The sequence below is a fragment of the Cricetulus griseus genome, chromosome 3, assembly GCF_003668045.3.
Source record: "Cricetulus griseus strain 17A/GY chromosome 3, alternate assembly CriGri-PICRH-1.0, whole genome shotgun sequence".
In the NCBI taxonomy this organism is placed as follows: domain Eukaryota; kingdom Metazoa; phylum Chordata; class Mammalia; order Rodentia; family Cricetidae; genus Cricetulus; species Cricetulus griseus.
The window spans coordinates 211,588,134-211,604,633 of NC_048596.1; the positions used below are offsets into that span (position 1 = coordinate 211,588,134).

The 16,500-nt window shown below is 39.5% G+C and overlaps 1 protein-coding gene across 2 annotated transcripts in view; it reads right to left on the reverse strand.

The window, feature by feature from the left end:
• The window catches only part of LOC100757928 (myosin-IIIa), a 156,434-nt gene that overhangs the window by 39,902 nt on the left and 100,032 nt on the right, over positions 1-16,500 (reverse strand). For both annotated transcript variants that reach the window (XM_027405344.2, XM_027405345.2), the window contains exons 19-23: positions 8,148-8,301; positions 5,763-5,851; positions 3,865-3,994; positions 1,925-2,004; positions 1,504-1,581 (exon numbers count right to left, since the gene is read on the reverse strand). In XM_027405344.2, the coding sequence (XP_027261145.1) occupies positions 1,504-1,581; positions 1,925-2,004; positions 3,865-3,994; positions 5,763-5,851; positions 8,148-8,301 (531 nt within the window). The remainder of the gene's footprint in view (positions 1-1,503; positions 1,582-1,924; positions 2,005-3,864; positions 3,995-5,762; positions 5,852-8,147; positions 8,302-16,500) is intronic.

Sequence of the window (16,500 nt, forward strand, 5' to 3'; positions counted from 1 at the left end):
CTTGTCAGCAGAATAAAAATAGCTTGAGAACATACTACATACTGCATGGAATCAATCCTTTGCCAATTTTTGCTTCAGCCTGAAGATTAAAATGATTTCCTGACCTGATCAGATTTAGCGCGCACACAGTGTTTGATGTTAACAACAGCGGTACAATAATGGTATGGACAACTCTCTTCAAAAAGTAAACTAAGCCTGGCATTGGTGGCGCATGCCTTTAATGCCAGCACTGGGGAGGCAGAGGCAGGCAGGATCTCTGTGAGTTCGAGGTCAGCCTGGTCTCCAGATCGAGCGCCAGGATAGGCTCCAAAGCTACATAGAGAAACCCTGTCTCGAAAAACAAAACAAAAACAAAACAAACAAAAAAAGTAAACTAATCTGGCTGTAGATATGTTTAGTGATTCACATGTGCTGCCTTGATGACACAAAGGGACTTACCAGCAGTGGACACAGGCCTTCAGCATCTAAGTGCAGAAAATATTCAAGTAGAATTTGATACAGTGTCTACTACGACCATAGGGATTTGAGAATATGAAATACAAGTATTTAATTCAAAAAGTGGTTCATGATTCCATTAGAGAAATGCGTAAATTCATTGGACAACCAATAGTAAATTTAATCTGATAGCATCTACATCTTCCATATTCAATGATTATTATTAGTAATTGCTAAGTTTTTGGTGATATTATCTTCATTATCCTGGCTGGCTGATTCAGAAGAGGCAAGTGAAAACTAGAACTATACCGACAGTGGTTATCTCAGGTTCTTCAACACACGGGGAGGAAAGTGCTTCCTTTCTTTTCTTTCTCCTATATTGTCCAAAGAAAGATCATCTTGTTCCTATGCTCTGGTGTGCTACTGAGTCTCTGGTGACTCTCCCCCTTGCCTCAGTTCTATACTGGGCTTTTTTCTCCTGCTGAAGGTATCAGCTTGTGTCTGTGCAAGGAAATATGGGCTTGAGATCCATGCTCAACCTTGGCCATCCTTGTTCCATCCTAAAACTATTCAGGGATATTGAATTAAAATCCCTTCTTTCCTTCCTTCCCTTTTCCTTTCTTTTTTTTTTTTTCCATTCCAGTAGGAAAGCATTTGGCTATACAGACTTTTTTTTTTTTTACTTTTGAGACAGGGTCTCACTATGTGGTTATGGCCATCCAGGAACTTGCTATGTAGACTAGGTTGGCCTTGAACTTAACAGAGAGCTGCCAGCCTCTGCCTATCAAGTGCTGGGATTAAAGGCAAGTACCACTATGTCCAGTTTATATGGAAAAACTTTAATCTTGATATAGAATTCCATTGTGATGTTCATGAAGTACACTATTTCATAGGTAAAAAATCAAAATAAAGTGATCTACAGTTGAAACTATATGCTAACAAAGCCTGTACCAACACAGTTAATGGGCATAATAAACATTGTCTTTTGCCAGTTACCACTTTTTATAGGTAACTGATTTAGAATGAGCAGTGTCCTTAAATACAGAATATCATAATTTAACATCTTACTCTAAAATATGATGCAACCGTCTGTGTTTTCATGTTGGTGGTTTCACAGGCATGGCGTGTGATATCTCTAGTTTCACCCTAAGGAGACCAAAGAAGAGGGTAAGACCTTGACATCTTTTGCACATTGCAATCTACAAGGAGTACATGGTATGTTCCATCAGTTTACCTTAGTCTAGGTATATAAAAGCACAAAGCCACACAGTGTTACTGGTATTCATACTTTAAGGGCTGTTGTGCTAGTTACATCATCTGTGTTGATTGGTCTTGTGCAGAACATGAATGTTTCTGACCCTGACCACACACACATCTTTATTAAGAGATAATATAAAATTTAAAGATTGAAAAGAGGAATATACCAGAAAAGTGTATTTCTGATTTTGAGCTGCTGTCAGTAAAGCAACCATAAGATAAACAGTCTTACCTTGGTCAAGTTTGTGGATTTTTCTGGATTCCTCATCTGATAGTTTATTATATTTTTAGTTTTAGAAAGTGGTAGATTACCTATGGGAATACAGGCAAAATGAATTTGTTTTTTAGAACCCCGAGTGGCTGGACAGTTTCCCTATTTATTTAAAGTATTCTGAGCATATTAAGACTCAGAAGCTTGGTTACTAGGATAAAGAATACTGTGTGAAAATTATAATAAATCTTTTTTTTTTTTTTCTGTGTAGCCTTGGCTGTCCTGGAACTTGCTCTATAGACCAGGTTGACCTAAAACTCACAGAGATCCATCTGCCTCTGCCTCCCAAGTGCTGGGATTAAAGATGTGCCCCACTTTTGAAAGGCTACAGTAAATCCTTTTCTGGTTTTGTTTTTGTCTCCTTCTCTCCGTTCTACTCCTCCATTCCTCTTTCTCTTTCCTCTTCCTCTTTCTCTTGCTCTTCTTCATCGGCTTTGAGATGATTATACTACATAGTCCAGGATGACCTCACACTCATGGCAATACTCCTGCTTCAGCCTCCTGGATACCACAAGTAGAGACATATGCTACCACGCTCAGCTACCACACATCCCAAATTTAGAAAAAGGAAAACCAACCTACTATATGGCAAAATAGGACATGTACAGGTGAGTGACAGGTTTCCCCTGAATTTTAGAAGATAAGGGCAGATGGTGATGAAGGGGCAGCTAGCTTTGCATCTTTGTGTTAAGTGGTTTCTGAGATTTTCTTTAACTTGAAGTGGGCTTCACAGTGAGCCCTAACATCTCATGAAGTGCTTTTTGCAAATCAAGCATGAGTGATGTCAATATGAATTTTCAATCTTAACATTCAGATGTGCACTTTGTACATTCAAGGCAGTGAAACAATTAGGGTTGAAAAAGCCAGAAAGACTTGGCCTTGAACCACAGTTATCATTCTTACTCAGGCTGCTGTTGGGTCATATCCTGTAGTTTGAATAAGGCTCACTTTAAAGCATTTTACTAAAATGACACACAAAGAGTTCAGAACAAGAATTTTATACATACATATTTAAGGATGTAAAAACAATTCAAGGGAAGGAGAATAATGTTTTCGACAATTTGTGTTTGAATAACCAGACAAGGGTTATGGGGAGGGAAGGAGATATCTCAGGGGTTGTGAGGGACATCATGTGTGTGATTAATATGCTCACTGTAAGTTACAGGGATGCATATATGAGGTCTTTACATATGTGAAAACAAAATTTTATTGGCTAAATATTTCAGTTATACATTAATAAAACTATTAAAAAGTTTGCAAAATTGGGGGCTGGAGAGATGGCTCAATGGTTAGGAGCACTGGTTGCTCTTCCAGAGGGCCCGAGTTCAATTTCCCAGCAACCATATGGTAGTTCATAACCATTTATAGTGGGATCTGATGCTCTCTTCTGGGGAGCATGCAGATAGAGCACTCATATACATAAAATAATAAATAAATTTTAAGAGAGTTTGCAGAACAATTTATAACTACAATATAAAGAACCCTAATCATGTATATTTCCCCCAATAAATAAAAGTGAGGATGGATACATAAGGGGGAGTGGAATAAGGAGTAAGATAATATGAACTGAATAGAGAACTCAGGAACACTAGGGACTGTCTAACTGCCATTCACACCTGAAAACAGCAGGTTTTCTTCAAAAGAGTGAACTCCTCTCATGAACAACTGGGACACTTCCATATTTTCTGGTGAGAGTTTCCAATATTTTCCTTTTAAGAGCCTAGCTTCTTTATATTAATTTTTATGCTTCCCTCAGATTAGGAATGGGTGAATATTCAGTGAATTGAAAATAAACAAACATGAAAAAAAAATCAAGGATTAAGGTCACAAATAAATCACAGAGCTAGAAACCACCTGATGGGGCTTAAAGGAACCTTTGCAAACAAAGCCAACTGTCTTACCTGTTTTGGTCAGAGGGTGGCTGACGAGCTGCCGAATTACACTGTTTTCTGATGACCTCAAAAGCAACACAATGTCAGTCGGGAGTGTGTCTCTGTTTTTCGCCAAGAACCCAGTAGCGCTATAGAGGACCTGTTGATATGGGTGTTGTGGTGACTATTACAACCCACGCCATCACTGCCATCCTCAGTGTTCACTGAGAGCTCAGTCCGTACTGAGCAACTCACCCGCAAGACTATGCATGCGATTCCTTACCATTGGTCAGCAAAGTTGTAAATTTCCTTTATTTGGAGGGATGGCAAGCATAGAAGAACCATCCCCACTTGAGAACTGGTCCAGCTCTCCTGATTTCAATACCTAACTTGGAGACTGCATTCTATAGGGGTATGTGTTTCTGGAACTTCTGACTAACCATTTTTAAGACTTTAAAAATATGAACATATCCCATTGATTGCTGGTGGATAATCAAATGTGTTGCTATGGATTGAATAGTGTCCCTCCAGAGCTTATGTTAAAGATGTTTTGTAGTTACACAAGGAAAAGGCCATGTGAAGACTGGGGGAGGTGACATCTGCCTACAAGCCAGAAGAGGCTTCATTAGGCAACAACTCTGCTCAGGGCACCTTGGTTTCAATCTTTCAGCATCTAGAATAACAATAATAAATTTCTTATGTTAGAGCACTCAGCCTGAGGTACTATCTTGTAGCGAACTAAATAACACACTTTTTAAAAATAACTGGATAAAATAGCCATAGGCAATTCTTAATTGGTGATCAAAGCAGCCTTTATTTGGTAAGTCAAACGCTAAGAATCATGAAAGGTTATAATGAAAATAAATGTAAGTATATAAAATTATATGTTATATATAATTAAAATTATATAGTAAAGTATATAATTAAATTTATACAATAAAATATATTTAAAAAATTATGTGTATATGCGCATGTCCATGCACAATATATGTGCAGTGCCCACCAATGCCAGAAGAGGGCAACAGATCCTCTGGAATTGAAGTTATAGATGTTAGTTGCCATGCGGGTGCTGGGAACTAAACCCTTTGGTCCTCTGGAAGAGCAGGCAGTTTTCTTAACTACTGAGCTATCTCTCCAGCCCCTCAACTTAGGGGATATATTGTTAATGATGAAGGTCACTGGGACATTCTTTGGCCTCTGGAAGTGGCCAAATGGATAAATTTATAGGGCTTCTCAGTTTATTTTTCAATGATTTTCTCATTTTATACATTGTTTCTTGATTTTAATCTTTGTACCTCAACAATTATGGCACCGTTCTGATGGGATGATTCATTATTGTCCACAGAAGGGAGCGTGTCATTTGGGTTTAAGACAACATATCTGAGGTTGGACAGGTGTGCAGGTGTGTTTCAACCAATGTATGAATGCTTCTTTAAATTTGAGATGTGTTAGCTCTACACATCTGGAGCAGGTCTGCTAGATGTCTATTTCTCTTAGCAATTTCTCCTTCATTTGGAGCAGGGAGGGGCATTGGCTGAAAGAGAGAGAGAGAGAGAGAGAGAGAGAGAGAGAGAGAGAGAGAGAGAGAGAGAGAGAGAGAAAGAGAGAGAAAAAGAGAGAGAGAGAAAGAGAGAGAGAAGAGGGGAAAAGAGGGAGAGACTGCCTCTCCTTCTTAGACAAAAAGTAAGAAACAGCTCTGGAAAATGCCCTAAGTACTCTTTTAAAAAGTAAAATACAGGTGACCACTGCCAGATGGTCATTGCAGACAGCCTAGATGACCAGAAAGACAGGCAGACAGAAGAACCAGGACCAGATAGAAGCATGACAGGGCCACACCATTGCAGCTATTCCCCAACAGTCTGGGCCCTTTTACTACACTTCATTCATAGAAGACTGAAGAGTTAGTCATAATTCCCATGAGTTCTTACTTTTCCTGCATAGTGATGGATGCCAAAACTGAGCTCCATTCTTTTGGGTCTCCAGAAGTACTGTGATTTCAGGTTGTCTTCAAACTTCTCTGTAGAAGAAAATTGAACTCCAATGTTAAGCATACAGGAGATCAAGTAAAAGTGATAGTCAGAAGTTATTTTTCCCATACAATGCTCGTGGAACGGAGATATTTAAATATATAGTGAAGTCACAAAGATTTGGAATGACAAAGAAAAATTCGCAGTCAAGTGTTCACCACTGCATCTTACTTTAGAGCAGGTCTCAAATGTCAGAATAGATCAGAATTCCCTGGAGCATCTGTGGAGGTGTAGGCCATTGGGCTGAGCTGCACCTGTGGAGGTGCTGGTTATTAGGCTATTGGACCTCACCCTGTGAGGGCATCAGGCTTGGTAGGTCTGGGGAGGAAGTCAAGACTTCACTAGCTCTGGGTATTGCTCATGCTCCCAGAGTGAAGGCCATATTGTGATTCCAGGCTCTAACCCTAAAACCCTGGTGGCATAGCTTTCCTATCTATTTGATTATACAAACACAATGGGTTCAGAAAGGCCATTCGATTTCTACGAACATTTTAACACTTCAAGCACCTGCTGTGAAATTATTTCCCCCATGACATTAAGACTTTCTCCTTTTTGTCTGGTGTCCAGGGGACAAAATAACCCATGTCAGGAATAAGCAATACCATGCTTACCAAAAGTAAATGAGGAAGGAAATATGAATCTATACTTTCTTTAAGTGCTTACTTGTATGTTTAAATACCTCCATGAGCAGGGAATAATGACTTTTTCAGTTACTTATTCAAAAGTCTTTTTGTTTTTCTATTTTAAATTGGACATTCTCATTTTAACCACTTCCTTTCTGAGATAGGGTCTCATGCATCCCTTGCTATGTAGCCAAGGATAATCTTGGTAGATCCTTTAGTCTCTACCTCCTGACAGCTGGGAATAGCAGCATGCACCACCAAACCCATTTTATAAAATATTAGCCATCAAACCCAGGTTTTTTCCCATGCTGGTTGTGAAGTTTAATCTTAATTGCCAACTTTATTGGATCTGGAATCAGCTAAGAGACAGGTCTGTGGGAATATTTCCTGGAAGGATAAATTTAGGGGAGAAGACCCTCCCGCAGAGTGGGCAGGACCTTCTGTCTGTGGCCAGATATAAAAAGGTCTGAGGAAAAAGCTGGCTGTATATGTTTTCCTTCAGTTCTTGCTCCTGAGCTGTTTCTCCCCTTGCTGTTGCTACTGTCCTCCTCTGGGACACCAGAATAGCTTCTTTGGCCTCCCAGCATGGCTCTCTAGCAGTGTTACTGCTAGACTAGGGCTGCTGAGGCAGCCAGCCTAGTGGACTGATCAGCTTTCAGGTCCCCGGCCTCTCCAGCATGCAGTCAGTCTCTGCTGAACTACTCAGATGTACCACACAAGTCAATCTAATGCACCCCTTTTTGTTATGTATGTTCACCCTATGAGTTTTATTCCTCAAGGACTCTGCTTTACTCTAAACAAGTACACCTTTTACCTGCTGAGCTATGTTCCCAGCCTGTGACAGTTTTGCTTTGATAGTCATAAATTTATCACTAACGCCTCAAATCTGCATAAATTAGATATATCAAAATAAAATTTTCTTTCTTTGTTGTAGGGGCTGGGGTGATGGCCCAGTGGGTAAAGTACTAAGGACCTGAGATCTGTTTCCCAGAGCCCTCATAAAAGCTCGTAGGGTACATGCCTGTAGTCAGCACTGGGACCATAGGTGGGGACAGATGGGTCTAGAGGCTTGCTAGTCAGCCAGGATAGCTGAAACAGTGAGCTTCGGGTTCAATGAGAAACCCTGTCTCTAAAGCTAAGACAGAGAGTGGTAGAGGGACACATCTGAAGTTGACCTATGGCTTCAACGTGTTTTGTACAGGTAGGCAACCCACACCCCTACAGGTATTCTCTCTCTCTCTCTCTCTCTCTCTCTATATATATATATATATATATATATATATATATATATCTGAATTTTTTTCTTTCTGCTCACTATTTCCTTCCACATTCTAAAGCTGTCTTTCTGTTCTGTCCACCAATTTCTGACTTGGGGTTAGATAATTTTTTATGGCGATTTATAATCCAGATTCAGCATTTGAGATTCTATCACTAAGGAAGCAAAAATCTAATCCCCAATCTTATTTAATTCATCACTATGAATTTTACCCTACTGTAAACACTCACTGGTCTAGGCATTAGGTCCAAAAATCACTTCTTGAAAATCAGATACTGTGGGCTTTGTGACAGCTTTTTATCCTAAGTCATTTAAAACCATTCAAAACTATTGCACTTTCCTGGGACCTTCACAAATCCATACAGTCACAGCAGATTTCAAACTCACCTATGAGAGTCTGGTCAGTGGCCTTGGGGAATCTACTTTCCTCATCAAGCAGGGACAACAAGCCCATTGGCTTCTGTAGAAACATGTCTAAGAGGGGCCGGTTGTCTTCATATTCAATAACTCTAGCATCCACATCTTCATTTAGATACTCATTCTATAATAGGTTATGAGTCAAACAGAAAAAAATCACTTAAAACTGCAAATAATGTATAGGTAGATAGCAATTACACAGATTTCCACTTTACATATATTATAATAAATTGCTAACTGTGACATTGCCTTAAACAGAGTGTATCATTTTGTTTCTCTCTTTGCAGAATTGCTAGCTTGTTAAAATCAGCACTGATTATAATCAGGAGACTAGTAAAAGGATTGTCAGTCTCTCAGAATTACAGAGGACTACGTTGTTAATGGAAAGTGGTATGGCTGTGTCCCAGAATTTGCACAACATGACTGAAGCAGATCTAAGGGTCATCCTTTTCCCATTGTCTCTCTCAAGAACACTCATACACTGTTCAGTAATGGTTTCAGATACTGACATTGCTAGTGGGGTGGATTGCAGTAGGCAATGGGAATAATCTATAGGTTTAGAATCAAGGACACACAGGCCCATTTCTATGCTCAGCCACACAATCCATTGGAATTTTCTGACTCTCTAAGAACTTCCCTTCTCATCTATTAAACCAACTCACAACATAAAAATATGTGGTACGCTGATAATAGTTTGTTTGCTAGTGTATTATAAGATGTATGAAATAACCACGAATAACCACGAGCCAATGACAATTACTGCAGAAGCATGGTGTGTTTTGAATATTCCCAGTCCAACATATATGTTTAAAATAAGACAAAACCTAAGTCCCAAAAAAGCAAAAAGCTCAAAAATAGTTTACCTAGCATTAAAAATGAAAACAATTTCTTGAAGTTTCACAGCTCTTATTTTTGAAGGTAACCTTGGGAGAAGTCTATAAGCCTAGAATCCTTTTACTGTTAGACACATTATGCTGACAGCATATAATAGCTTAAATCACAGCTGCAAAGTTCAAAAGAATTTTGTATGTTTTATATAGAAAGTCTATGGGGTTAAGGTCTCAACTGATGCAACTGTCATTTCTATTTGTTGGTGTCAAAATCCATTGCCCATTTCTGTGGCAGGTCACACAGTGCAGAGAAGAGTAATTTGGAAGACAATGGCTTCCTTTAAGTACCTTTGTTATTACGGATTCCAGATAAACCATAGTGAAAAAAAATACTATAGTTGCAATTAGGGCTTATAAAGCACTTATAGTAAAACAAGCACACTCAAAGCTGCACACTGCATCTTAAGCATACGTGGACACATGAAGCTCATCATCCTTAGTTCTTGGTTCACTTAAAGAAGATGGTGAGAAGAACTGTAAATAGCACTAAGCTGAAGTGTTGAGACTATGCACCCCTGTTCTGCTCTCACTCTCTGAATTCCCTTCAGAAAGCTGGGAGGTGCTCCCTAAGCCACAGGGACCACCATGGAAGAGGGGGAGGAAAGACTGTAAGAGCCAGAGGTCAGGGAGGATGAGAGGGTAACAGTGTCTTCTGGATATGACAGGACCACTGTGCTTAAGAACTCAGGCCGGGCGTTGGTGGCGCACGCCTTTAATCCCAGCACTCAGGAGGCAGAGGCAGGCGGATCTCTGTGAGTTTGAGGCCAGCCTGGTCTCCAGAGCAAGTGCCAGGATAGGCTCCAAAGCTACTCAGAGAAACCCTGTCTCGAAAAAACAAAACAAAACAAAACAAAACAAAAGAACTCCGAGCAGTTGTGTTTGCCTGCACAAAACTTGCACAAGATCAAACCGGTTAACATTTTAGCATGTGACATGGAGGAGTTCATGAGTCCCCACCCACTCCTAACTGAAGAGCTATGTACAGTTGGTGACTTCTGATAGAAGAAAAGTCAGTTTTCTTTAAGGGTGTGGCTCCTGGTAGATCAACCAAGTTCTGTACTCTCACATCTAGAGGTACACGGGCAGCATGAATTGGAGCTCATTGGTCACACATGAATGCACCAGATATAAAGCCTGAGAGGACTGAAGTGGAAGCTTGGGGCAGGGATAAGAACAGAATACATAGTATGGAATTCTCAAAGAAATCGTAAAAATGTTAAAAATGCAAATATGAAAATGAAAAAATGGAGGTTGAAAATAATTTAACTACTTATTAACAAGGCAAGAGAAATCAGAAGGTTTGAAGGTTCTTCAAGTTCTGTTTTTCATCGCATTTTGAGTGGGCCCATATGAGGAGCATCTTAGAGGCCATAGCCCCATGGAGCTGAAGTACTTAATGCTAAAAGTATCATCTCCTTCCCCAGGGAGATCTAGAATAATGCCACTGAGCTCTCTGATTCACACAGTAGCATGGAAGGATTGTGCCATATTTTGATAGAGGCACAGACTTCCACATAGCTTCTAAGGCAGGTGCAAATTTAAGCATAGCTTCCTCAGCACAGGTTAGTAACATGGTAAAGGTCACCTGTTTTCTTTTTGGTTTCACCTCATCTTCGAGACCATCCCCCAATCTCCCAGACTAAATTAGCAAATTCTGTTCACCAACTGGTCACTCTTTGTGTACCCTTATCGCACTTTGAATTATCTTTATAGTGTTCCTAGTATTTGTATTTACTATTTTCCATGTCTCTCACTGTAATGAAAATTCCGTGAGAACAGAAGCTTTCTGTTATTTACCTCTGTATCTAGAAAGACTATTACATAGTAAACATTACATGTGTGTGGACTCCCACACAAGCTCCGTTCACATGTTCAGGCCCTAGCATCCAATGTGATTGCATTTAGAGATAAGACTTTAAGAAGGCACTTTGTAAATGAGGTCCCGCTCCAATCCAGTGTGACTGCTGTACTTCTAAGCAACATAAGAGACATTTTGATTCACATGCACAGAAGAGGCCCCTGTGAGGACACATGGGCATGACAGACATCGTGACTCTGGAGAGAGGCTTGGGAGAAACCAATTCCATCAACACTTTCATCTCAGACCTTCAGCCTCTAGAACCATGAGACAATTAACTTCCATCGGTTAATTGTTCACTGCTGTTCTATTCATAACAGAAATTGGAAACAATATAGGTGCTCCTCAACAAAAGAATGGATAAATAAACTGTGGTGCATTCATATGGTGGAGTATTATTATTCAGCCATTAAAAAAATGACATCATGTGTCTGGATAATCTATGGGGCCACTGGTAGTGGATCAGTATTTACCCTAGTACACAAATGGATTTTGGGAGCCCTCTCTACATACAGGGATACTCTTTCATCCTAGACACACTGGGGAGGGTCTAGCCCCTGCTCCAAATGATATGACAGACTTTGAAGATCCCCTATGGAAGGCCTCACCCTCCCTGGGGAGCAGAAAGGGGTTGGGACAGGAGGTCAGTGGGGGCAGGGGAGGAGGGGAGGGAGAGGGAACTGAGATTGACAGGTAAAAGAAGCTTGTTTCTAATTTAAATAAAAATTGAAAAAATGACATCATGAAAGTTGCAGGCAAATGTATGGAACTAGGAAAAAAATCATCATGAATGAGATATCCTGGACCTAGAAAGACAAATATGGTATGTATTTGTGTATATGTAGTTGGTATAGAGTAAGGGACTAGAGGGAACAGATAGATCTCATTAGGAAAAGGGAATAGAATAGATATTTATAGATATATGGGGAGGTGGAATAGGTGGACCAAGTGGGAATGGGAAGCAGGTAATGGGAAAGAATATGGGGAGAGTCAGTTAAAATTAAAGGTAAATGGAGGGGTATTATGGAAACCTAATATAGTAAAAAACCTCCTAAAACATACATATATGAAGGTGATCCAAATGAAATAGCCAAACATTGGGGGAAGACAGAGACCTAACAAGGCTCTATTGCTGAAAACAACCTCTTCATAACTCATTGAACATGAAGATGTTGAGCTGTTGCCTACATAGAATCTTCACCCCATGTTCTAGTGTCTTTGTACAGGAAGGTACTCTGCATACTGTCAAAAGAGAAATGTAAACACCAAGCCATCCACAAACCTTTTATGTACAATGGTGTACTACCTGCAAGATATGCTATGGTAGTGGTGGCACAAACAGGTTACATTTATAACAAGAAACAAAGGGTTTCACACAAAAGTATTCCACTACCTGTTTGTTGATACTATATTGTAATATCCCAGGCAGAAAAACCAGCAAGTAGGTCCACAATGCTTTGACTAGCATTGGCTGAAACTGCCAGTGAACTGCTCATAGGAGCATCCCCAAGAGCAATAAAGAGAATGTCTGGGATGCTGATAGCAAATGAAACTGGATGAGGCTTGTAGGGAGAGCAGACTGTAGTAGATTACCATCACGTAATCTACTGATTACCTGGTTTTTACAATGGTGAGGCTTGAACCCAGATCTTGGTGCATGAAAGACAAACATTCTACCATCATTCCCAGGCCCTACCAGAAAACTGTCAGATCTGATGAACATTTAAATAAAGCTGCAGGTTGCAAAAATCAATATATAAGAACCAGTAGCTTTTTTGATATAGCAACAACAAACTTGCCAAGAAAGAAATATGCACTAAGAAGTTAAAATACCCAGGAATAAACCTACAGAAGAAGATGGAAGACTTCAGACACTGAAAAAAATAGGCAGAAGAAGACACTAGACAAAGAAAAAGCCTCCGTTGTTTATGGATTGGGCAAAATCAATAATGTGGAAATGGCAGCGTTGCCAAAAGCAATCTGGAGATTCAACAAAATACCATCAAAATTCCAGTGACATTCTTCACAGAACAGAAAAATATTTAAAAAATTCATATGGAAATAGAAAAGATAGTTACAGCAATCCCAAGCAGGAAAAACAAAATAAAACAGACAAACAAGAACCATAAACCTCACTGCTGGAAATAAAATATCTGGCTTTAAATTATACTTCAATGCCACAGTGACAGGGAAGCACAGCACTGACACAAAGCAGACATATACATCTACAGAAATTAATAGACCCGGAAAGCAGCACACACAGCTATGCCCTCTTATCTTCTGAGAAAGGTTTCAAATTACACACTGGAAATACAATGGCTCATTCAATTGCCGATGCTGACAAAAAAGTGGATATCCAGCTACAGAAGACTGAAATTAGATTCATATCTCTCATCCTGTGCAAAAAATCAATTCAAAATGGATCAAAGGCCTTAATTTAAAACTTGGAACATTGAAACCGCTAGAGTAAATCACAGGGAAAACAGTGCAAACATGCAGGATTTGGCAAAATTTCCTGAAAAGGACTCCAGTAGCTCAGGAAATAATCCCAAGAACTGATAAATGAGAGTGCACAAAATTTAGAGGAGTCTGCACAGCAAGCTATGAGTAGAGCGATGAGACAGCCAATAGAAGCTTTGCCAGCTTTAGTTCAGACTCAAAGTTAATATCCAGATTATAGGGAAAAGTTAAACTTCTGAAGCTCCAACTGTCAATCAATAAATGGGCTAACAAACCGGAGAGTTTTCAATACAAGAAACACAAATGGCCAATCAACATTTAAAAAAGTGTTTCATACTCACAGCCATTAGAGAAATGCAAATTAAAAACTACATTGAGATTCTATCTGACCCTAGTCAAAATGGCTATCATCAGGAAAAAGAAAAGGAAAGGACAGAAGAAGAAGGAGGAGGAAGAGGAGGAGGAAGAGGAGGAGGAGGAGGAGAAGGAGAAGAGACAACAAATACTGGCAAGGATGTGGGGAAAGAGGAACCCATAGTTGCTGTTGGTGGGAGTGTAAACTGTTCAACCAGACTTGGAAATCAGCATGGAGGTTCCTCAAAAGAGCAAAAGCAGAGCTGTCTTATGACCTAGTTGTACCACCCTATATCAGACCACAGAGAGGCTTGTAATCCATGTTTGCTGTTGTACTATTCACAACAGCAATGGAATGGAACCAGTCTAGATGCTCATTGATGGACAAAATTATGGTACATAAACACAGTAGAATTTTATGTATCCATGAAGAAAAATGAAATCATGAAATTTAAAGGAAATTGGGTAGATTTGGAAACACGTTAAGTAAAATAAGCCCGACTCAGAGACAAATGTTAAATGTTTTCTCTCACATGAGAATTCTAATGTTTATTTTTTTTTGTTTGGGGATGGGGTTCAAGACAGGGTTTCTCTGTGTAGCTCTGGCTGTCCTAGAATTCACTCCATAGATCAGGCTGGCCTCAAACTCAGAGATCCACTCACCTCTGCCTCCTGGGATCAAAAGTATGCACTGGCTCGGCTCTTTAACTTTTATGTATAATATGGCTAACATAGAAAGGGAATAGTAAGAGGGGAGAAGAGGTTTTAAAGAAGGCAGGAGAGTGAACTATATACATTTGACATGAAAGTGGACAGGGCACTGACTGCTTGATGTGTAGGGAGGGGCAGGGAATGGAAGAGAGAAGTGGGGGTGGGGCATTAATAAAAACAAAGTTTGCATGAAAAAGCCATAATAAAACTCACTGCTTTGCATGTTAATTAAAAACAAAATCACAGCAATATACAGACCTATGCTAATTGTACATTTCATTGTAATTACCTTCATTAAAAACTTTAGAATTGTTGGGCGGTAGTGGCTCATGCCTTTTATCCCAGCACCTGGGAGGCAGAGGCAGGTAGATTTCTGAGTTCGAGGCCAGCCTGGTCTACAGCATGAATACCAGGACAACAAAGGCTACATAGAGAAACCCTGACTTGAAAACCCAAAAGAAACCAAACTAAAACGACAAAACCCAAAACAAAATAACAAACTTTAGAAGCTTAAAATGAGATCAAATGACCAAAACAACACTAAAAATCCTCACTTGACATTGAGGGTGCCAGCTCAGTTTCATGCAGGAAGGATGTGACTATGTATGTGAGTGATAGGATGAAGGATGGTTCTCCAGCCTTTCCCCTGCATACCTTGAGCCTGGAATGCTGTGTGTAAGCCAGAGACAGGGAACGAGACTCCCACCAGGAGCTGCTCAGTGGTTTCAGAGAATGATTTGGTTGGATATAAACTTTACACTCACTGGGTAAAAAGTTTAATGTCTATTTGGATGTGGTCTCAAACAATCACCAAACCTTGTTGGAGCATTTAAAGACAAGATTTGTTTATCAGAAGCTTCTAAATGCATTTGACTGTCTTAATAATTAAATGAAATACCTAGCTGGGTATGGTGGTGCACACCTTTAATCCCAGCACTCTGGAGGCAGAGGCAGGCAAGGATCTCTGTAAGTTAGAAGCCAGCCTGGTCTACAGAGAGTTCCAGAACAGCCATAGCTATACAGAGAAACACTGTCTTAAAAAAAAACAACCCAAATGAACCAACCAATAAAACAAAAGCCTATAAAATTATTTTTATTAATTAGGAAGCTAAAATAAGACAAAAATTATCAGTATGCATGCAGTTTTAACAGGGAAGAAATTAGGGCATATAAAATAAGTTACCCCTCTGTAAAATAACAAAAGGTTTGTGTTGAATTGCCTATACAGTTTTTTATATCTCATGATTGATTTCTTTTATTTTACAGTATTGAAAACTTTGAAATGTAGGCATTACATATTAAGTGCATTTTTATTTCTCTGAAGTGGCACAAATTATGAGTCAAAGTCTACGTTAGAAATGTGTAACACTTCAGGCCTCAAACAGCTGGAGACAAAGTTATCTATATATCTTTCTGCAGGAGCAGCCAGAACAGTGATTTTTAATTTATTATTTCAATATGTACTTTAGTTTCTTGCTTATAAAACAATTCAGCTTTCAGTTCTCACCCACAAGGGCTTATTAAAGATATATGTAATGACCTGTGTGTAGAAACAAAGACATACACATTACATTAAAAGCCAACTTTAGTCCTGTCAATGGCTAGTCAGAGGTGTTACTTGAATGCACGAAGAAAGATTATTCAAAGTATTAAGAGGTACATATGGACACAGAGTGTGTGTTTACTATTCTAAAACAATGCACCCGTACTGAGTGTCCAGTGGTTCTTAGGAATAGTGGCATTTGTTCTGATTTAAAATATGGTTGGTGTGTCTTCCCTCAGTTTGAAATATACATGAGTAGGGAGGGTTCATTCATTGTATGTATGTTCTATACCACACTGAGCACACAACAGTACAAAGTTAAGTCAGAGAACAAAACCCAGGACAATGTCAGCATGGAGAACCTTTGACAATGGACACACATTTCTAACATGGCAAACACGATGACACACCACTCAGACTTCCCAACACCCTTTGATTCTTGTTGAGTTCTTTTTCACATGAAAGAAAACTGCAACACACACACACACACACACACACACACACACA